The sequence below is a fragment of the Hippopotamus amphibius genome, chromosome 7, assembly GCF_030028045.1.
Source record: "Hippopotamus amphibius kiboko isolate mHipAmp2 chromosome 7, mHipAmp2.hap2, whole genome shotgun sequence".
NCBI lineage: Eukaryota > Metazoa > Chordata > Mammalia > Artiodactyla > Hippopotamidae > Hippopotamus > Hippopotamus amphibius.
This window is the reverse complement of record NC_080192.1, coordinates 87137604-87159908: the sequence shown is the minus strand read 5'-3', so window position 1 is coordinate 87159908 and position 22305 is coordinate 87137604. Positions and strand designations below refer to the sequence as shown.

At 55.3% G+C, this 22305-nt stretch overlaps 1 protein-coding gene across 8 annotated transcripts in view; it reads right to left on the bottom strand.

Moving 5' to 3' along the window:
* Positions 1 to 22305, bottom strand: part of LOC130857222 (sideroflexin-5) — a 151959-nt gene that overhangs the window by 10343 nt on the left and 119311 nt on the right. For 5 of the 8 annotated variants that reach the window (XM_057742692.1, XM_057742694.1, XM_057742697.1 and 2 more), the window contains 3 exons: positions 17048 to 17163; positions 14927 to 15012; positions 9039 to 9156 (listed from right to left, as the gene is read on the bottom strand). In XM_057742692.1, coding sequence (XP_057598675.1) covers positions 9039 to 9156; positions 14927 to 15012; positions 17048 to 17163 — 320 coding nt within the window. Of the gene's footprint in view, positions 1 to 9038; positions 9157 to 14926; positions 15013 to 17047; positions 17359 to 22305 lie in introns of those variants that run through there. The other 3 variants (XM_057742693.1, XM_057742702.1, XM_057742695.1) reach the window with 3 other exon arrangements.

Genomic DNA, 22305 nt, shown 5'->3' with positions numbered 1-22305 from the left:
ACTAGATCCATTGCTGCTGCCTCTGGTGCCCCCGGCACTTGTTTTCATCTCCTTTACACCCTCAGCCACAGGCCGATTTGTACTCTCACCAGCTGTGAATACAGGGGTGCCCCACCCAACCCCAGCGTGAGCCACTTGGGGTAGCTCAGATCCCCCTGTACCATGTGCACAGTCGGTCCTTGTTAAAAGTCGAATCAAACAGAACTGACCTCCCAGGTCCAGGGATGCTATCTTACACTTTTCTGTCCCCGCTGTGCCATGTGCACCCAGGGAATGTGCAGACGGCCCCACCCCCACCCGTTTTGGGAGCTTTGCGCTGTTCCTGGGTGCCCTCTGGTGGGCCAATCTCAGAACCATTCTCTGTCCTCCATCTTCCCAAGGTCTCAGTTTCCCCATATGTGCGGTGGGAAGATTTTTCTAACTCCCGGGGCTGGGACGTGGATAATATCAAGAAATGGATGAGAGAGCCCTTTGGAGGCTTAGAAAACCTCAAGGAAGGCAGGACCCCGTGATTACTCCACCACCAGGCCGGGTCTTGCTCGCCTGTGTCTCCTCGTGGCTCACAGGGCCGAACGCCTGCTGTGGGCCAGGCACGTTCTAAACACTTCACACATACTGATGCGTTTCGTCCTCTCGGCAGAAGCTTTGCACAACCGAGCCGCCTCCCTCCCTGTCCTCTCTTCAGCTAGGTGTTTTAGGAGGTCCTAGAAAGGACTGGGAGGCACGGGCTGAGAGGTAGCCCTGCTGAGGCCTGTCACCGGGGCACGTGTGTGCATGTTCGTGCACGTGTGTGGGGCTGCGTGCACGCGCAGGTTTGGGGTGGGGGTGTGCGGAGCAGGCAACATGACAGGTGGCGTTGGCGTTCCTGGGCTCCGAGCGGCTTTACCGTTCCTATCCATCCCTCCTGGGGGGTCCTGTGGGCAAACTCCAAGAAAGCAGCGGGCGGGGAGGCGGCAGATTTCTGATGGCAAAAATAGCCCGCTTCAGAGTTCAATAGGCAGTGATTAAAGCAGTAAGGGAGAAAAACCCCAAACGAGCATCTCCAAGCAAAGCAGGAGATGGATTTGAGATTGGAGGGGAGGTGGCACCTGCTCTGGGAGATGGTGAATCTCTGTGGACTCAGGAGGGACACACGATCCCTTAGACATTGCCTCAGGCCTCTTATCAGCCCTGGAAGAGTGAGAGAAGCAGGAAGAACAAACTCAGGGTGAGCCCAGTTGAGCCATGCTCTGTATCAGGTGTTGATAAATAGCACCAGTTCTCAGCCTGAAGGACACCCTACCAGTCAAGGGATGGAGAAAGGACTGTTGCCCTGGGGAGGGAGATGGGATGCAGGAAGCACATGTGACCAGAGTCTACATGGGTGGGGTGAGACAGATCCTAGTGGGGCTCATCAGCGAGGACTTCCTGCAGGAGGGACCTCTTCTAGAACAGCTTGAATGTGGACCTGAGCTCATTCCCAACTCTTCCTTGTTCTTGGTTCAAATGCTTTCTTAGAGAAAGGGAAGCAAGCTGGAGGAGACATTTGCTTCTGGTAGTTCACAGGCCCCGCTGGTTCATCAAAACTACCATTTTCTTCAGGGCTGGTGATGCGGAGAGAGATGGTGGAGGTTCTGGTACCCACAGCGGTACCCACATTCTTTTCCCACACAGGGACAGCGTGCCTATTTGTTTCTTAACTACAGAAGCTGGAAGGCGCAGCTGGAAGAGGTAGGGGAGTAAGCAGGGGCGTGGCAGAGCTCGGCCTTCAGGTACCTCATCTACAGCATGAGCGTGACCTCCAAGAGCCAACCTCCGGGGCCAGGGTGACTAATGTGAGGACATAAGGAGGGCCTAGGTTTCTGGTGCCCTGGACCCTGCAGGGCTGAGGTGAGGAGGGGCTAGGCTGAGAGGGTGGGGGTTGGGGTTAGCAGGGCTGACAGGGGAGGCTCTGAACCGGAAGCCCTGGGGGACTCAGATGATCTCTTTTCTTCCAGTCAAGGTGTTTGGCAGAAGCGGTGGGGGGGGGGGGGGGGGGCAGAGGAAGAGTGGAAAGGGGGGGTCCCCTGCTGAGGTGTCAGGGAAGGCCAAAGGGCAGGGGCCAACCAACTAACACCTGGCAACCGACAAGACAACCGCAGGACAACAACCCTCGCTGCCAGTGAACCTGACTCCTTGGCCCCCCATGGACCCTACAAAACTGGTGCAGGGGAGAGAGGGGCACAGACACTCGAGGAGCCCCCGCCCTACAGGAGCAGCCCAGCCCTGTCTCTCCTGTGCTCCCACCACAGCCCCTACTGCCGCTGGGAGGACAGAGGAGCTGAGTGAGGGTCCAGGGGCTCCACGGCACGTTCCAAGGAAGGTTCTGCCCATTGGCCATTCAGCACCATTCATAAGCCGTGCTGGGCCCCAGAGGGGGCGCACCCATGCTGCTGAAGAGGCACCCAGGGGTCAGCCTCTGCCTTAAGGTCACACTCTCCCTGCTCTAGCACCAGGGGCCAGTCTCATGGTTTCACTTCCAGAATCCTAACAGGCAGAGCCAGGAGAAAGCTTCCTTCCAACACCTTATCTTACAGCAGGGGAAACTGAGGTCTTTGAGGTGAAGACCAGGGTCATGCAGAGAGTTGAGTCTGGGGGATGCCAGCCAGAGGGGAGGAGGGCAGATCTGGGGCATGTGGGGTAGCCCCCAGCCTGAACCCCACCGAGGGACAGGGCCGAGCCCCCAGGGGCCCCCATACCCCCAGCCTCACGCATCCGCAGAAAAGCCCCACCTTTTCCTGTGGACACATTTCAGCCTCACCAAATCAGCTAATTATTGACAGTTGGTGAAGAGGAGATTTCACTTCTTCCTCCTGTTAAACTGCTCCTAATTAGTTCCCTGTCACCACGGCTGGCTCGCCCGCCCGCCGCGCGCCGTCGCGGTAATCCCGCGGCACAGTGTCTCATTAACCTTTTGCTCCTCTCCTGCCGCCTGCCAACAAGATGAAGACAAAAACAGATTGTCGAACAATGGCTCCGGCTTGTATGTGCAGCCCGGTTCCCCAGCCCCCCAAGCTCCCGGGGGAATCGAGGGGGAAAGAGAGGGGAATGCGGTGGGGGAGAGCCCAGAGGAATCGAGGGACAGAGGCACAAAGAGAGACAGAGACAGAAGCAGGCAGGGCCACGGGCAGGGTACTTGGCCAAGGTACTGCTTCTTGCTCCGGGGAGACACGAGGTTCATTACACGGGACTGGAAGTGCTCCCAGGTGGGGAACACCGGCTGTCAGAATTGCAGGGACACTCACCATCCCCAGGTCCAGCCTCTTGTGGCAGCCAAGCCCATGGGCCCAGAGACTGGACCTTGGACATCTTCCTCAAAGGACCTGATACACTAGTGTGTGTGTGTGTGTGTGTGTGTGTGTGTGTACGTGTGTGCGTCTGGGGGGACAGCGATGACCACAGTGGCCTGGATCCCAGAGCCCCAATCTCCACCGAGGGCCGGGCCAGAGAGGTCACCACAAATCAGGCCCCACACGCCACAGGGAGGCCTCTGCAGCCCACCTGACCCAGCACAGCCCTCTGCTTTATTTCCATCACAGCTGTACCATCACCCGACATTCCCTGGTTACTGGGTTTCTGTCTGCCCTCCCAGAACAGAGGCTCCCTGAGAGCAGGGGGCTATGACATGACCCTCCCGGTTATAAGAAAAAGGGGGAATCACCCCGGTATCTGTGGGGTGAGGAATAGATTCTGGGTCGGACGGGCCCATCCCTGCCTGGCACAGCCTGGCTGAGCTGGCCTTGGCCAATGCCCCACAGCCTTAACCTGCAGGTCACAGGGTCCTCCGGGGCAGACTCCACACTCCCTGCGACAGGACCAGGGCTCAAAAGGGAGGCCAGACCTTGCTCCCCGTCCTCACATCCAAGCTCCTAAAGAGGCTCCCTAACCAAACTGCTGGCCCATAGACCCCCACCTCCCCCGCCTCAGCTCTGGGCTAGAGAACAAAGGCACAAAGGTCCCTGTGAACATGGACATGGATTCCCCATGAAGGAGGAGGGCTAGGCGAGGGCACTGGAATGATGTACCTACTGATACGTTAGCAAGGAGCCATCTGGGGCTCAGACTTGGGCCTTCTCACCTTATACTGAGGTGGGGGTGGGCTGGGGAGGGTTCTGGAATCCTTCTCTGTGGGTACAGAGCCCACTCCATCATTACCAACGTCGGACCCTGGGCAAGGCACTTAACCTTGATGTGCCTCAATTTCCTCATTGGTAAACATGGAATAATATTGGTACCAAGCTCACAGGACCGTCATGTTCTAGATCCGCATTTCACCACCACAGTCAACCTGGCTCTTCTTACTGGACCCTGGGACGCCTCGGAGGCCATGCCTTCTCACCCTGGGCTGTGTGATTCCTTCACCATCACTGCCTTCTCTCCAGGCTCCCAAACCCCCATCTCACAGAACACCAATGAGTGAAATTTTCTTTGCTCTTCTCCAATGGCTTCCCATCCCTCAGCTCATTTCTCTGAACAAAGAGAGAAAACTGGCTACCATTTTGCCTCCTCGACCACCTTGTCCAGCTACACCCCCGCTGGCTGCCAAGTTTTGTCAACTGCTTCTAGTTCCCTCTGCAGCAGCTCACGTGCAGGGAGCCCCCTCCTCCTCAAAATGCCCTTGTCCTCAGTGTCCATGAAACTGCTCATCGGGGTTCCCCCCGGCTGTTCCTGCCCTTTCTTAAAACAGCTTTTCTTTCCCCCCACAGAGACCTCAACCTTTCCAGAGCTTCAGGCTGCCCCATGCATCAAAATTTCCACGTTCCCCAGCCAAAATCTCTCCGCAGAGCCTGAGATGCACACATCTAACTGTCCAGGCAACACCCCTTGATAAACAGTAACACCTTGGACTTTAGGGGCATTAGGAAGATTTAATACAAGGCGTGCAGAGTTCCTAGCATGCTGCTCGGCCTACTAGATGTTTAGCAAATGGTAGCTATTATTATTATTTGCAATTTCAATTTTAAAATTAGCACCATTTTAATAGGCAGAAATACCAATTTGAAAAGAGCTGACAATACTCTCTCCCAGGGGGACTTTCCTGGTGGTCCAGTGGTGAAGACTTCACCTTCCAATGCAGGGGGTGCAGGTTCAATCCCTGGTCAGGGAGCTAAGATCCTACATGTCTCACGGCCAAAAAACCAAAACATAAAACAGAAGCAATATTGTAACAAATTCAATAAAGCCTTTATAAAATGGTCCACATCAAAAAAAAAAAAATCTTAAAAAACAAAAACAAACTCTCCCAGGGATTGAAGAGGGGATTGAAGTTCTTTCCTCCACCTCTGAGGTTAGTGGGTTGGAAACCCCACACCAATCACTGCAGGCCAGCCATTCCAGGAACCAGTCCCTAAATTCCATCTCCAAGTCACCTAATTAATTAATTAGTGTTCCAGCAATTACTCCTGTTGACGACCTTGGTGGCACTTGGCAAGGTTGGGTCAGCCCAAGCAAGTCCAGACTTATTGTGGCAAATCCCACTGGCTTCTGGGATGTGAGACAAGATCCCCACACGGTAGAAGCAGCACCTCGTTAGAGAGAATTAATTGCGAGGAAGAATGGGGGAACGAGATCCTCTCAGCCAACTGGCTGATGGCCTTGGTGCCAGAGGTCAGAAACAGGCCTCAAAACACCCCGTAATGCACAGGCCCCCCTGCATCCTGTTGGGATTGATGCGGGTCAGGAGGGGGCTCTGAAAATCACGTCCCTACCCTCCTTTCCCAGAGAACAGACTTATTACAAAATGACTATATTCTTTCCAATCTAGAGAAAGAGGCTTGGGTTGCAGTGAGAGGGACTTTGGTTAGACACCCAGAAGAACTAACTTCTGTGCCTATTTGTGGCAGACATGGGGGAAAGGAGGAGCCTGCACATTGACTCACTTAGGCCAGGGCTGCTCACTTGGACTACCTCTCTGCAGCCAGAGCTGAGGCCTGAGTAGATGGATTGTGGCCATTTCTCCATTATTTGCCCCCGAGGAATGCCCGCCATAGACCCACAGCACTCCTAGACTCTTCCCCATCACAGGGAGACCCCAGCTCCCTCCTCTCTCACTTGGAGTGAGAAGAGAAAATCCTACAGCACAAGCAGATACCACATCTCCTGGGACTCTGGACTGGGAGTGAGCCTCCGGGGTTTCCTCCCATATTAGCACCTGGTTTCTGTGACTCTGGGCTGGACCCTTGGCTGCTCAGGGTCTCCATTTCCCCCAGCACAGCCAGGAGGGTGGTAAACTGATGACCTTGAAAATCCTTCCAATGGGACAGGCACATGGGGTTTCTCTGCCCTGGGTCCCTCCCTCCCCTCCCTCCCCTGTGCAGACAGGTAGACCTGTGGGAGCTACTTGAAGCTTCTGAACACAGTGGTACCTGCAAGCACATGGGGCACTCTGACTCTTGCGCAGAACTGCAGACTCAGCCCAACCGTGTAAAGAGACACAGTCAGTGGCTTTGGGGAGTGCAGGCCTTCCAGATGGGGATGCCAGGACCACTGAGAAGTGCCCTCCCTTTCATCTTCAGACCTTCCAGGCAACCTGGAGCCACCGGCTCCATTTGGAGTCTCCAAGCATCAGGCTATAGCTGTTCAGCTTCGGGTCAAGGGGAAGGATGAGGAGGGGTATCCCTGGCTCCATGGCAAGCCTGGGCCCTGTGGGTATGAGGGTACTGCTGGGGCTCCTACCCCATGTGCCTTGGCCTGGCCTCCCAGATAGGAGCCCCATCCCATTATAGTTTCTTCCTGAAACTCTGGGGTTCAGTGGAGGGAAGTGACTCCAGCCCTCAGCCTCTTCAAGGCCTGGAGGCTGGGTCACTACCTCCTACTCTAAGACCTGTGGTCTCCAGTATAACACCCCAGGACCCGTATTTTCACCTTCCTCAACTTCCCTGGAGGAACCTGCACCCCTCCCACCTGGCGTCTGGCGAGGACTGAGCAGGGTCAGTCCTGCAGTCACAGATTCAGAAGTGTCCCTTTGCAGCCACAGCCCGCATGGGCATCTTCCCATGAGTTCCGTGACTCCACATATCACGGTCGTTCTTTGCTCTCCTTGGGTCTGCCTCTGCCCCAAACCATGCTTTCCCCCTCAGCTTGCTCACGCCTCTTCACCTCCACCCAGCTAAGATTCTGAGGTCCTCTGTTCCTCCTGAACTCTTATCAGTCACCCAACCAGACGAAACTGGAGCAGGCCCCCACACCTCTGGGTAGACAGGCCCTGGCCACCCCCGCAGACCTGTGCCATCCCCCAGCCATCCCCCCCGCTGACCCCCTGGCACTGCCCACTAGGCTCTCTGATTCCCTTGGTCCACTCTCCCATTCTCCCCTCTGAAGGTTTCCAGCCCTCGCCATGGTCCTCCGAACTTTCACCTCCCCCTTCCTACCCTCCTCCTTCCTCTCTGCTCGGTCATGAGAACACGGGAGCTATCAGAACAACTTCCTTAACCTCCCCACCCCCAAACCCCACCCCCAACCACATCCGCCTCCCTCTACTAAAGTGGGGAGGGGTCTCCCCCACCCAGGCAAATCCTTTGAACCCCTTGTCTGTGCTCTGCCTCCCCCGCCTCATGGACTTCACCCTCTGTCCTCCTCCTCCAACGTCCTCTTCTCTCCCGGTGCCTTCCCTTTGCATCTGCACAAGTTCCAGTCGCTCCCATTTTAAAAGAGTGAAAATAAATAAACGCCGCTCTGGAGCCCACATCTCATTCCAGCTCTGGGTCTGCTTCTCTTTTTCCCCAGTGCCAAGCCTTTAGACCAAGCGGTCAGCCGGCCGCCCCGTTTCCTTACCCCCAGCTGGGCCCCACCCCTTGGGATGGGGTTTGCCTTCATGACTTGAGACACCAAGGGACACTCTTCAACCCCACAGAGCTTGACTTCTCAGGAGGGTCTGAGCCTGTGGATGCCACCCAACTCCAGTCCCACTTGGCTCTGTCTCACCTCCCCGGCCATTTGTCCTTGGGCAGTGCCCCCCCCCCCCACCAAGTGCCTCTTTCCTCCACAGGCTCCATGCTGATCCCACCCACTGCTTTGGCTTCCATCACTGTTTTATGCTGGGGCCCTCCAGCCCAGGCCTCTCTGCGGGATTCTAGACCCAAAGCCAACTTCCACAGGGCACCTCCGTTCACATGTTCCGCAGGCTCCCCAAACCCCACGTGTCCACCCAGCTCCACATGCTGTCCTCCTGCACGCTGGCCCCTCTTCGTGTCCATCTTGCTAAGTAGAACCTACATCTGCCCGGTTGTTCAAGACCAGAAAGCTGGGCGCACATCCTACCCGCTCCCTGTCCTCCCACCACATGCAGTTCTTCATCAAATCCGGAGAAAGCGGCCTCCTAACTCTCTCTTAAAGGACCCACTTCTCTCCATGCCCGCTGCCAACAGCCTGGTCCAAGCTGCCATCATCTCTCGCTGGACTCCCGCCATCGCCTCCTGAAGACTCCTTCTCTAGAGCTCCAACCCAGCCTCACCACGCAGCCTCGGGGACTGTTCAAAATCAGGAATCTGTGGTCCTGCTCTGCACAGCTCTTCTGGTAACACTTAGCCTCTGCATTGGCTTCCAAGTTCCCAGCACCACCTGCCCCTGGCCCCCTTACCTGGCCCACCTTATCTTCCCCACTCTCTGCCCAAGATGCAGGCTTTCCTCAGCTGTCTGCTGCCCACCTGCACAACAGGTGACCGCAGCCTCTGTACCCCTCACCTCTTACACTCCTGGCCAACTCTAGCCCAACCTCCAGGCCCCCGTGAAATGCCACGTCTCTCTAAGTTTCACTTGGGCCCCTACTGCCTCCTCCCACAGTCGAACACCTCCCATCCTAACACTACTCACCCTTGACTTGCCATTCCCTCTCATCGCTGTGCTCACTGCTCGACCCTCAACGCTGAGAGGTCAGAGCCTGGGCTCGTCTCATTCACGTTCTAACCCCAGTGCTTTTAGCTGGCCCAGTGCTAAGGCATCAGCACTGACTAGATGCTGGTTCATAAATGACCAAACCACAACCCTCCCTGTCCTGCCCCTGAGCCCCTCCCTCCACTGACCTCTGACATCTGGGGGAAGAGGCTGATGGCCAGCGGCAGGGCCAGGCCGAAGGCTGCCAGGCACACGAGGCTTTGCACGGGGAGAAGCAGCCGGGGGCGCGCCTGCAGGAGAGCTGTCCTGTGGGGGAGAAAGGGGAGCCCCGTGAGACCTGAAGACAGACCACGCTGGGTCCCACTGGGTCCGAGGGCCCGTGCCAGCCCAGAGCTAAATGTTGTGGAGGAATTCTGTCTTTGGGACCGTCCCCCATTGGCGCCCCTCTCCCTAGGCCCTGCCCCGAAGGACACTGCTGGTTGAACTCTCAGCCATAAGTCACCCGTGAGGACTTGTAGGGCACCTGCCCCATTGTGTGTCCAGCCCTGCACAAAGAAAGCCACATGTGGGGGACACAGTAGAGGAAGCTGTCGGCCCCTGTTCTTGTGCGGGGGTTGGGGCGGCCTGCGCGGGGACACAGCAGAGGAAGATGGTCCTTGAAGGTGGCACATGTTGAAATAGTGAACAAACCACACACACATGTATGCACAAACACGTGTACACACATAGCCAGGAGGGGAGGATCCTATTCCGGGTATGGGAACAGAACACACCCCGCTGACCATCTACCTGGTCAGCGTCGATCCAAGAGCCACAGAGAGGGGCAGTGACTTGCCCAAGGGCAAGGCCAAGTCTGCAGGAGGCAGGCAGGGCCGCTATCCAGGCTCCTGACCCCCTAAAAGTGCAGTCACTGAGTTGCTCTGGCTCCTGCCTGAAGGACCCTTTGCCTGCTTCACCACCAACTCACAGCTGGCGCCCCTCCCCGTGGCGAGCATCAGAGCTGGGATTCTTGGGCAGGAGAAGGGTATGAAAGCTTCCCTCCAGGGCTCTGGGTCCCCCAGCCCCACGACAAAACGGGCTCTCCAGACAGAGTGGAGGCTATAGCGGCTGGCGAGCCCATCTTCGCTGTGTTGCACGTCAGAGCATTTCGTTCTGTATAATCCACCAGGCATTCCACCTGGGGAGGCATGGAGTGGGATGTGCCAGCAAGATGGATTGCTCGCCAAGGGATGTTGGGTGGGTCCTAATGCTGCCCTCAGGAAATGTCAGCCTTCGCTGCACTGAGACTGGCTGCTGGCGTGAAGAAAATATAACCAGGGCTCTTATCCCTCCCCTCCTGGAGCAGGGCTGCTGCGGCCACAGGCAGGGGAGAGGCCCTCCTGGGGGCAGCGGCTCAGTGTGGGGGCAGGCAAACCCCACATCACCTTCACCTCCTGGGACATGAATCCCAAGTGCTACTGGCTCTAAGGTGACAGCAAAATTGGGAGCAGCAGTTCTCAAACCTTAGTACCTCGGCAGTGGTTAAAAATGCAAGACTCCCTTATTCCCATGAGATCCTGATTCAGTTGGTACTGCACCTGGGAATCTTCTATGGGTCTAAAACAGGGGATCCCCAGACCACACTTCTGGGAAACTCTGGCCCAGGATGTCCCTACTGAGGTACCAATAACGATCCAATTATCTGTAAATTCTATGCAAGTAAAAGATCTGGACACAGTAAGTGCTCAGTAAGTTGTATTAGTATTGCTGTTGTTACTGCCCTTGTTACCTGCAGGAAGGAAGGAGGATCCTGGTGGCTGGGGCTGTCCTCCAGCCCTCCCCACGGGCCCAGACCCCCAGAGCTGTCCAGCTGTTGAATTAAGCCTGATCGAGCTATTGGGGAGGTGAATTCCCACAGGATTAACAACAGCAGAACAAAGGTGCCCACATAAGCTCTTCTGCCCTCTCTTCTGCCTTGGTCCAGTGCCCCCACCTTCTCCCTCTCTTCCAGGTGATCCTCACTCCCTCTTCCCCACGGACTCAGCCTGAGGCCTCCCGGGCTTCCATGGGAGTCATGCAGGGGCCGGGAGTAAGGCTGAAATGGGTCCTGAGATGTTTTCAACTCAGATCAACTTCTCCAGCAGGACCAGCAGGTGGGTACTCTTGCTCCAGTGGCACTGACTGGGACCTTAGTCCCTGAGGGTGGCCAGAGCAGGGGGAGGGGACAGGAGGGTGTGGAGTCCCTGGAGGGTCACAGAGGGGGGTTCCCACCCCGGCAGGTGAGGGGCAGGCCGAGGGCTCATTCCTTTGGGGACACAGGACAGACCCCTTCTACGTGGGGCTGCGACCTTGGCTCCTCTCTCAGGTTGGCTGGCTGAAGTCCCCACTGTGAAAGGGATCCAGGAAGTCCCAGGCCTGTGCTCTCCACTCGGGGAAGGAGGCAGGCTCAGACAGCAGCCAACAGGAGCCTCTGAAGTCCCAGCCCAGGCGGGAGAGTGAACACAGCAGGACAGGGGGAGGGGAGGAGGAGAGGGAAATGGCAGGGAGGAATTGGAAAGGCAGCTGGGGGAGTTAAAATATGCAGATGGAGAGATGTGCGAATGCCTGGGAGAGAGGAAAGACCCGGATCCCTGGGAATGAGGGAGGCTGGGGAGCGGCCTCCGGAACCACCATGGAGGGTGTGGCCTGAACCCCGACCGAGCTGAGACCCAGCCTGGGAGGGCCAGGGGTGCAGGGCTGGGGGAGAGAGCCCTCACACCTGCCTCTGAGTCGGGGGGATGGTGTGTGTGTTGGGGGGGCGGGCACGGGGATGCTCTCCCAGCCTTGAGTCTGAAACCAGCTTTCTCCCCAGGACAGCGGGACTGGAGTGTAAGCCTCGGGCCTGAGGGAAGGTGCTGTGGAGAGCGAGGGGAGGGGCACGCAGCCCCTCTCAGGGAGGCTGGCGGCGGGAGGCTTCTCAGCTTTCTCAGCTTCGGACTTGAGACCCTTTTCCTTTCAGTCTCAGAGCCGTGGGCACCTGAACACAACGCGCCTTTCCCGCCAGCTATCTCAGCAGGAAACCCAGGGTCCTCGTCTCTGAGGGCGCCTCCCAGGGAGGAGAAACTGAGGCCGGGCGGGCGAAGCCAGCCCTGCCGCCACACGACAGCTTGCCGCCTCACTGCTGTGCATTCCCTCAGCACTTGGAGCAGTTTGACTTGCGCTCCATTAATTTGCAAGTAGGCTGCTTTGTAAGTGTTCTTTTGTCTTTTTTCTCTGGCTGTCCCGACTCCCTCCCCCAACCGGGGCCCCCAAGGGTCGAGGGTCGGCTGCCTCCCCCATCAGCCTCCTCAGCAGGGGCCCTGCCATCAGCGCCCTGCATGGAAAGGCTGTGGGGAGCTCGGTGGGTGCCCCAGCCAAGAGCCAGGGGCCTGCTGGGTGGCGCAAAGTGCCAAGCTCTAGCGGACAAGGTGGTGAGGTGACGGGGGCAGTGCCGTTGTTCTCCAGGTGGGGAACTGACCAGCACACTGGCAGCTGAAGCTGTGGGGTCAGCCGGAACTCCCACCAGGAGTCTCAGTTGGTGGCAGACCTGCCCTGCCTCCCACCTCACAGTCTGGCAGTTCCCCCCACATATGTGAGGTTAGTCATGTCTTTGAGGGTGCAAACTGAGTCTTGTTCATCTTGACACTCCTGAGGAACCCAGGCTGGACTCTCTCTCTTCCCCAGAGACCCTCCCAGGAGCTTCAGGGAAGGACCAACCAAACACAAGCCTGCCAGGAGACCCATAGCTAAGCTGCCTCTACCTACCTGAGGGACTTCATTGGACCCTGAGCGGAGCGAGATGCAGGGCGCCCAGGGTCCAGGCTGATTCCAGGCTAAGATGTTCAGAACCAAAACAATCCCATCAACCTCCCATGCCTCCCAAAGCTAAGTTTAAGCCCCCAACCAATGGGACACTAACCATCATTCCACTTTCTGCAAACCCAACTCGGATGGCACTCAGAAGGCATCACGGACCACATTTTTCCCCTGCAAATTCCAGGTTTGAGACTCAGTAGCCTTGAAGACAGAAGCCCTCCCTTTCTCATTTGCCCAGTGGTGTCCTTGAGTTCACTTGCAGTCGCTGGTGTTTGGGGACAACCTCAATTCACCAGAAAACTGCGTATACAAGGTTCAGGGGCACCAAAGAAATTGCTTTCCAGGATTTGCTTACTTTTGCAACTTTCAGAGAAGATTAATTTTCTTAAATCTCAGCATTCAACAAGCCATTCCCTGCTCACATACCCATCCCTACCGTGCACCTCCCCATTCTTCCAGGGGAGCAAGCGATCATCCCCTCAGCTGGACACAGGGCCCCTTATCGGCAGGCCTGACGGGTGAGTGTGCTTAGCTTCTGTTGGGCTGGGCTCTTCAAGGTCCACACAACAGGCCCACACCTGGCCCAGAAGGCCCTCCCTTGCACCAAAATCCTATCCTGCTCTCAGAGCAGGCTGCAGCCCCTTTCCTCTGGACCAGCCCTCCCCTCAAGGTCACCCTGACCCTGTTCACACACTACCAGGTCCCACATGCAGCTGACCTATATGTGGGTCCTGCCCTTATCAAAACACAAGCATTCTGAGGCCAGGTCCCCAAACCTGCTCCTCCCCTGTCTCCACGCAGAGTGGATTCCAAAGACATACTGATTATGTGCTGTGATCCCCAAATCCAAGAGACAGCCATTGTGGTAGGAAAAGCCCAGCTTTGCAGCCGTATTCCTGGGCCACGCTGGCTCTGCCACGTCCTAGTGTGTGACTGTAAGCAGATGATGTAACCTCTCTCTGCCTTCCTTTCCTTGTCTGTAAAATGGGGACACCATACTCACCTCATTGCACTGTTGTGAAGGTTAAACGAGATCATTCATTCAACAAACACTGAGCATCACTGTGTGCTGGGAAATATGCTAGATGTTGTGCAGGGCAGTCAACAAAAGGAATTTACCTGCCTCCATGGAGATGACTTCTAGTGAAGGGGACAGATAATATATAACTAGATAAAGAATCTCAAATATTGGTAAGTGCTGTGAGTAAAAATAAGGCAGTGTAGCAGGGAAAGAAGTCATGGTGGCTGTTATCTCCATGGGGTGATCAGAGAGGGCCTCTTCGAGGAGATGGCATTTGGGCAGGAACCTGGCTGAGAAAGGACTGGGATGTAGCATGTGCTTAATAAGTGTTAGCTATTACTGTAATTTGTTTGGTGGGAATAAGAAGGTCCCCGAATTGGGGAGAAGCCCCAGATGGAGTGCCCCCAACCCTGTCCTTATTCTACATTGCCCCAAGCCCACCTACTGCCTTAGGTGCCCTCTCCCAGGCTGGGCCCCCAGAAGGGAAAGAGTGATCACTTCTTCACTTTTACCTGCACCAGACCTCCAGGCCTCAGCTCATCTCGCTCCCCATGCCTAGAACCCTGCCCTGCTCTTTGCCATCCTCCTAGACTCACCCTAATCCTCAGGACCCACCCAAACCTATATGACGATCAGCCCTGCTTCCTCCCTCCTCTCCGCAGCCTCTCCTTCCAGCAGTATTCCCGTCTTCATGATTCAATTTCATACTCATTAATTAATAGAATCACTCCATTATTGTTCTTATTATTGTATCTCCTTATATCTGTACAGTCAGGACAAATGTGTCCTCAGAACATCCCTCTGAGGGCGGCAGGGAGGTTAGTACTATTATTTTATAAGTGGAGAAACTGAGGCTCAGTGAGGTGGTGACTTGCCTCATGGCAGATGTCTGCAAGGGGTGCACTGGGCCCAAGTGTGGTCTTCCCACCACAGTCCTCAGACGCTTCACCGCTGGTCCTGCACTGAGCACTAATAGAGCACGCGCGCGCGCACACACACACACACACACACACCCCTCCTAGAACTGTCAGCTTCAGGGCAGGGCCAGCCTCGTCCAACAGGCATCCCTCCTAGCACATAGTACAGGGTCCTGAGTGGACAAAGGCCATGAATTCTCACAGGATGATTCCCGCAGCCCTGCCAGGGAGAGTCTGAACAAACCAGGGCCCTCGCCCTGGGCCAGCAGGTCCCCCTACCCCACCCTCTCCTCCACGATGGCATCTGTCCTGGACCCCAACTCACTTCTCCAGCATGGACATGACGATCGGGGGTAGCACCAGGATGGGCATGGGGAGGACCACTCGTGTCAGCGCTGTCTCCAGCAGGGCCTGAGGGGCAAGCAGAGGCTGTGGTGAGCGGGGGCTCCTGGGGGTGGGACAGCTGTCTGGCAGCAAACCCTGCCCCGGAGCCCCTAGGTGTGTGTACCGCTGTTAAGCACATCTGGCTGAACGGAATAATTCATGGAATTGCTCACGAAGTTGTATTCCAAACAACAGGAAAAGCCACCCCCATCTTCCCACCACAGATCCCCATCACCTGCCACATGGCGGGGAGGGGTGGCAACACAGAAGCGGCCCCAGGAAGGGGCCTGTGCCCAGCGAGCTGCCCCGAGTGGAGAGGTGCAGCGGCTGAGAGGAAGCATATGGAGGCCTCGAGATGCTCTAAAAACAAAACAGGCGCTGGAAGGACCAGGACAAACAGCAGGGCCTGCGAGCCACGTGAGGCTCCTGGTGCCCGAGGAGAACAGAGACTCTGGGATTTACTTTCTTTTCTTTTCGACATCCCTTAAAGACAAAGATTTGGAGGATCTTGCCTCTCCTGGTTCTGGATGAGAGTCTTTCTTAGTGACAAGAGGTCAGCTTGGTAAGTGAGAGATGCTTCTGTAGAGTGTCGGCTGTCCCGGTGTGGGGTCTGCCTGGGGCCTTGCTCTGGGGGCTCCCACAGGATTGCTGGGGAGTGGCAGCTGGTCAAGGCACAGCTCAGTGGCAGTTCTGCACCCTGATGGTCACTGTGACAAGCTCCTTTAACCCCATGGGCTCCCGGCCCTCAGAGAAGGCTCCGGGAACGCTTGTAACCCACGGGTCCCTGGAGTCTTTCCCCAGATGGCAAGGGGCTGACAGAGCCAGGACAAGGGAAGCCCAGGGCTGCAGAAGAGCTTGGAGTTCCCTGCTGTTTGGACCACGAGGGGGAGTTATCACGGTTGGCATCCTTCACAAGTCAGGGAAGAGGATAGGGATGGATAGGAGGTTAGGGTCAGGGAGGAAATTGAGGCCAAATCCCTTCTGATGATGGGCTCAGGGCTGAACATTTCTCCCAGGAACTTGGGTTCTTCATAATCAGCCTTAGGAAGGCCTGGGAGAGAGTCCCTCCAGTCTCCTGAACAGGTGTGGGGACGACCGGGGCCCCAGAGCCTGTGGAGGAAGCAGAGGATGCAGTGTCGGCACTGGCACCCCGAGCCCCTTGCCCCTCACGAGCCTTGGACAGAGACTTACTTTCCCTGAGATCAGTGGGGAGGGAAGGACCAGGACAAGAGAAGAGTCTTCCCACATCAGAGGCTAATGGAGGAGGCCTCACTGACAGTGTGGCGGGGGCCCCACCTGGGAGCTGATGAGGGACAGGGCTGGAGCAGAGGGGACCCAGCACTTGGAGGCCAGCATTTGGAGGCTAGAGCACGACAAGCCAATAATTACCATTAGGATGAAGGCTGGAAAGCACAGGGAGATATACAAACAGACTGGAATTTTTTTTTTTTAAATTACAATTGCTAGAGTGGGTGAGGCTGGTGAAACCAGAAGTGAAAGAGGGCCTTCTTGTAACAAAATATTCTTCTCCAAACCACCCCTGTGGCTTCCTGCAAGCCCGAAATCCCTCCGTCTTGGCCACACTCACTCCCTGGTGACCTATCACCTACAGAGGTGCCTATTAGCACAGAACCACAAACCATCCGCTTCCATGCATCCTCTTCTCACCCAGGAGGACATGAAGGCCCCAGGAGCAGGACCCTAGGTACTAGGGAAGGGAAAGAAAGCACTGGGCTGCGGGGAGGGGGGGGGTCTCCTCTGCCCTTACCAATTAACAGGTCAGAGGAAGCACGCCCTGAGGGGCTGGGACAAGAGATGGGGATGTCCCAGTGATGAGGTGGCTGGAGAGAAGCAAGGGTGTCCGGAGGGGGACAGGTGTGGTTGGGCCAGACCTGAGGCCCAGGGCTTATACCGATGGGGGTGGTATGGGGGTGGGGTGAGGAGGAGAGCTCAAGAGGACAAGGCAAGGGCGCTGTGGACAGAAGCCCCTGGGGAATGAAAACGTCTAGGGAAAACCAACAAGAGCCTCCCCACCAGCCCCCTGAGCTCCCAGACGACCCACATGTCTGGCTGCGATCTTGGAGGAGCCCACGAGGTTGCCATCAGCGTCCAGGACGTCAATCCCCTCCTCCAGCTCCCCGTACCGCATCAGGACCACGTTGCAGATATTGGCACTGGCTGGAGAAAGAGAGGGGAGTAGGGAGCAGGAGGGAGGGGGGAGGATGGCATTCTAGCCCGTGGAGAAGACCACCGGGCTCCACCCGCATCAAGCAACAAAGGTTCTGAACAAACGCCAAGTCTGCTCAAACAGGGGGTGAAGGTGTGGTTCTGCTACCTGTCAGCCTGGTGAAGGATTTGGGGGCCCTTGGGAATCTGCAGAGCAAAGGTGGAAAATAGTCACTGTTAGGGAGGAAGGGGAAATTGCTCAGGGCTTAGAGAGCAGCCAGGTGTCAAGGACGCTGCTCTCCCCTCCTCAGGGGCAGGCCCCACGGGCTGGCAAGGCGGATGCCCCTCTGGGAGGGCTCTCTGGCTTGAAGACGCATCCCCCACGGGTGCCCGATGCTTCGCCACCAGCACCTCAGCCCCTTGGGCCGCCTTTCTGGGCATCCTCTTGAGTGCCAGCCCCCCACATTCAGCCCCTCACGCCTCAGAGTGAAGCAAGGTCCCAGAGATCTGCGTCCCTGACAGCAGGTGCCAGAGCAGGCAGGAACCTCAGTGCTCACCCCGCACCACCCCCTCATCATATGGATGGAAAATTGAGGCTCGGAGAGGGGGGTGACTTATCTGATGTCACACAACAAAGTGGGACCAGAGCTGAAAGGCCACAGGGCCTCACCCTTTGGGTGCCCAGGAGAGGGAAGAGTGTGGGGTGGGGACGGGGGTGAGGTCAGGTACAGCTGAAGGCACACCTTCCACCTTCCTGCTTCAGCTGGTTGGGCTTCCTCCTGTGGCCACGCCTCCCCATCTCAGCTGAGATCACGGGGACCTGGGCTGAGGGGAGGGTTCCTGGCTCCTTACTCGCACTGTGTGTCAGAGTCTGGGGGGCCACCCGTCAGCTGGTGACTGGCACAGGGAGCCTCTTTCGGCTCCTCTCCCCGGGGATCCACGCGGCTGGGCCTGGGCTCAGGGCCTGGTGCGGGTGCTGACCTCGCCTGAACTCCTTCAGCCCTGCTCCAGGACGGAAGTGGGGGGACCTGGGGGTGGGGAGAGGGTGGGGACCTGGGGGTGACAAATGTGGAGCCCGCCTGCTTCACTCCTCCCCCAAAAGCGCCTTGCTGTGTTTAAAGTTTTAATTTTTGCTAATTAATGTCAATTAATTTTGTATAATGAGTGTGTAATTTTGGGGAGTGTGTGAGCCCGGGAGCGACTGCAGTTCTGGGCTGTGAACGCTGATTAGCATCAACACCTGCTGCTTCCCCACTCCCTCGGGGGGTGGGGGGGTGGCGCCAGGGTTTGGGGAGCTGGAGGGCGGCAGGGCCTAGTGGGCAGGTGGAGCGGGAGGAGGACCGCACGTACTCCCGGTGCCCAGGCCAACACCGGCGGGCAGAGCAGGCCGGGTCGCTTGCCACTGGGGGACAGGGTTCTGCAGGTGAGGGGCGGCTTGAGGCCCTGGGGGTCTCTGAGCCTCAATCCCCTGTTTCAATAAAGCGGGGAGGTGGAATAAACAGAGAGGAAGACCGAGATACTCTGCAGTCTTTGGAGAAGGAAAGCAGGAGGCCAAATACAGTTTCGAAATGTATTTACAGCACATATGCCATCTCTAAGTAGCTCTCGTGTTTCCACACGACACACAGTCGCAGTGGGAACCATGGGCAGACCTTTTCGGCATCAGTCCCTCCTGTCTCCACAGCAGGCGCGACCTCCTGTCTTAAACAGGGGCTCTCAACCGCAGCCAACTTTATGAGACACGTGGCAACATTTGGAGACATTTTTGAGGATCACATCCTGGGGGGGGGTGGGGGATTGCTACTGGCATCTCGTGTGATCTCTAGAGACCGGAGACCACTAAACACCCTACAGGGCACAGGACAGCCCTCACAACAAAGAGTTATCCAGCCCACCATGTCGGTAGAGCTGACGTTGAAAACTGCTTATCGGACACACATCCAGACTGACAGTTAGGAAGGTGAATCTGAGGTAAAGGAAGAGAGAATGGGAGCCTGGGTTTCAGGCCAGCTGGGCTTGGGTTCCAATCCTGACTCTGCATCTCCCCCTCCTCACCCTCAGAAATGAGCTCCTGACAACCCCAAGGTCCCCTAGGGCTCAGGGCCCAGAAGGGCCCCCAGAGTGACCTTGGGAAGGGGCACCTGGCCTGTGCGTTAGTGACCTGCCCTCTAGTGATGGCAGGAATGTACTGCACCCGTCACACCCCTGGGACCGCCAGGCCCTCAAAACTCAGGAGACTCAACAAAACCTTTAGAGAGGATATTGGGGTTTTCTGCCCTGAAAGGCATCAACCTCTGCCCTCTGAGAATCCTGTCCACCACCACCACCACCACCACCACCACCACCAGCACCACCACCATTCCAAGAAAGGCAAGGTCACAGGAATGTGGTCCGGGGAGGAGCAACTGCTTAAAGCCAGGAGGTACCAGCTCACTCTGTGAACTCCACCCCCTGCCCAGCTTCCCTAGTGTAAAAGGAGGGGCTGCATTTAGTGTCTCCTCAGGATGTCTGGGAGCTGGCTGAGCTTACAGGTTGTCCAGGTAGAGGGAAGCCGGGGTGGATGAGACATGTCTACAGCCCGACTGTGTGTGTGTGTGCGTGCACGCGCGTGTTGGAGACAAAGACAAGAGAGTGCATGGTTTTGGAGGCGAAGGAGCTGCCCCAGGCTCATGGTGGCACCTCACTTGTTCTCTGAAATTCCCAAATGTGTGATGTTGGCCTCAGAAGGACAGAGCAGGCCTTTGGTTCAAACACAAAACCACTTGAGATGAAAGACAAAGCACGAAAGGAAGACAAAACCCAGCCTCCTTTCCCTCCTGGATACTTTTGGGGATGACAATGTCCTCCTCTCATCTAAGCCGGCTGGGTGGAAAAAAGGCAGAGGAAACCCTGAAAGCCATCTCAGGAAGATGCCAACCCCAGGCTCCTCCCTTGGAACACCCACAGCTCTTACTTGCCTACTCAGACGGCACATGCCCTGTAACCTCGTCTGTTGGCTGTGTACACTGATTATCCATTTACTGAGCACTTGCTGTATGCACCAGTTACTAGCCATCCCTGCCCCTGAGTAATGAGAATGCCAGCCTGTTTCAGTGATTTCATGTCCATGATTTCTTCCAGAACTTTCAGTTCTGCCATATTCCTTTCAAACCCTCCCAGGTCCCTCTCATCTCACTCCTGGCAAGTCCAGCTCCAGAGACACAGACACTGAGAGACTAAGCAAATGAAGAGAGAGAGAGACCAACCATGGGCTATGGGTCTCCTTTCTAGCACACCAGCAAGATCTATTACTGATGGTATCAGCAGGTTAATTAAGCAGTCTGTTAGTAATGATGTTGAGAAAGCTGGCACATGTTCAGCTCAGATTGACACCGTTCAAGACTCAGGCATAACTGGTGTTGGAGCAACGATGTGGGGAGATGTCAGTGGATGAGAGAGAAAGAGAGAGGGGGAAGAGAGAGAGAGAGAGAAAGACTGCTTCATACTGATGGCAAGCTCAGTGTCAAGGCCTGAAGAAAATATGCTCTTGACTGCTGCAGATGTTCTCACATCAGACACATCGTGATGCAAAATCATGCAGATTGTGAACAGTTAATGAAGCGCCCGTGTGAAAAGGACAGTGTGGGGAGGAAGAAAGAGCAGTAGGCAGAAAGACAAATGTGCAAGAAAGTTCTCAAGAAGAAGACTGCAGGGGAGCTTGCCCCCGGACCAGCACCGGAACAGAGACATAGATCAAGGGAGTTAATAGTCCAGAAACACCCCCAGCTATAGGGGAAATGAATTCGTGCTAATGCAGTTGTACCAGCTTGCAGGGAAAGGGCCATTCACATATGGGGTAGAGCAATGGGCTATTCATCTGGGATAATCAAATACCATAACTCCTCTGTTCTAAGAGGCATTTACTCATATTTTAACATTATAAAAATCACAACATGCCTTACATTGCGTGTTGCAGGGGGGACCTTACCTGCTCTTCATCACAACTGCCTGTGCATGGGTGAACTTAGCCACGTATAGAGGTGTCTGTTCGTGCAAGTGTCACCTCGGCTGCTCACAGCAATCCACACAGAATTTGAACTTAAACTTAGATTCCTAATTGTTGCCTAAAACATCTTTTTAAAACTTACACTATAATGGAGCATGGACACGAAAAGTTATTGTACATGCAGAAGATCGTCTGCCAGATACCAGGCAATGCAATTAAAGGCAGCAGAAATTGCCAAACCATAGATAGCTACCCTAAAGAAATGCTTGCCCATATGCACAAAGAGACATTTACAAGGATGTTAATTATAGCACTGTTTGTAACAGCAAATAATTAGAAACAACCTAAATGTCCACCATTAGGGAACTCACATGGGAAGATTGCCAAAACAAACTTATGTGAACAAAGTTACTGAGTATGTACAGGATGCTTTACTGAACATAAAACCCCATAACTGGTATACACAGACACAGACACACACACACACACACACACACATGCCTAAATCCTTGGGTAATGTTCTAGAAGGGTCGCCTCTCACCGAGTAATCTTCTTGGGGAAGAGAACCAAATTTGAGAATCAGGGGTTATCGAAGGACTTCCACTTTTTTACCCCAAATTTTCTATACTATTTGCGTTTTTACAATGAGAACGTAACCACGCTTTACTTGTCTAAAAGTTGAAAAGAAAATGCCAATATTCTTGAAGTAGATCATGAAAAGTTTAAAGCCAGCAGGGGTTGGTGTGACGTATTCATGGGTCCTACACTTAGGCATCTGTTTCAGAAACTTCCTAAAGAAGCTGATTAACTTCAAGAATATTTTTTTCCTTCAAGTAAAGAATAAAATGAAACCACAAGTATAACAAAGTAGGAAATGATAAAAAAAATCCCAGTAATATTTTGTATGTTTTGAAATTATACTCTCAATTTAAAATGGGCCAAGAGGGTCAAGATTAGAGGCAGGGATTACAAAAAGCAGTGGTGGCCACGATGCTGTGTTTAACAATCAGTGCCCAAGAGAGAATTATAAAAGGTGTAAGGGGCTGAGGTTCAGACTCTGTGATATGGAAAAAGCGACCTGGGTTGAATGTGTAGTGAATACTTGTTTATTCCTTCAAATAAATATGAAATATAGTTCTCTCCTCTTCTGAAAGGTTATTAATTACATT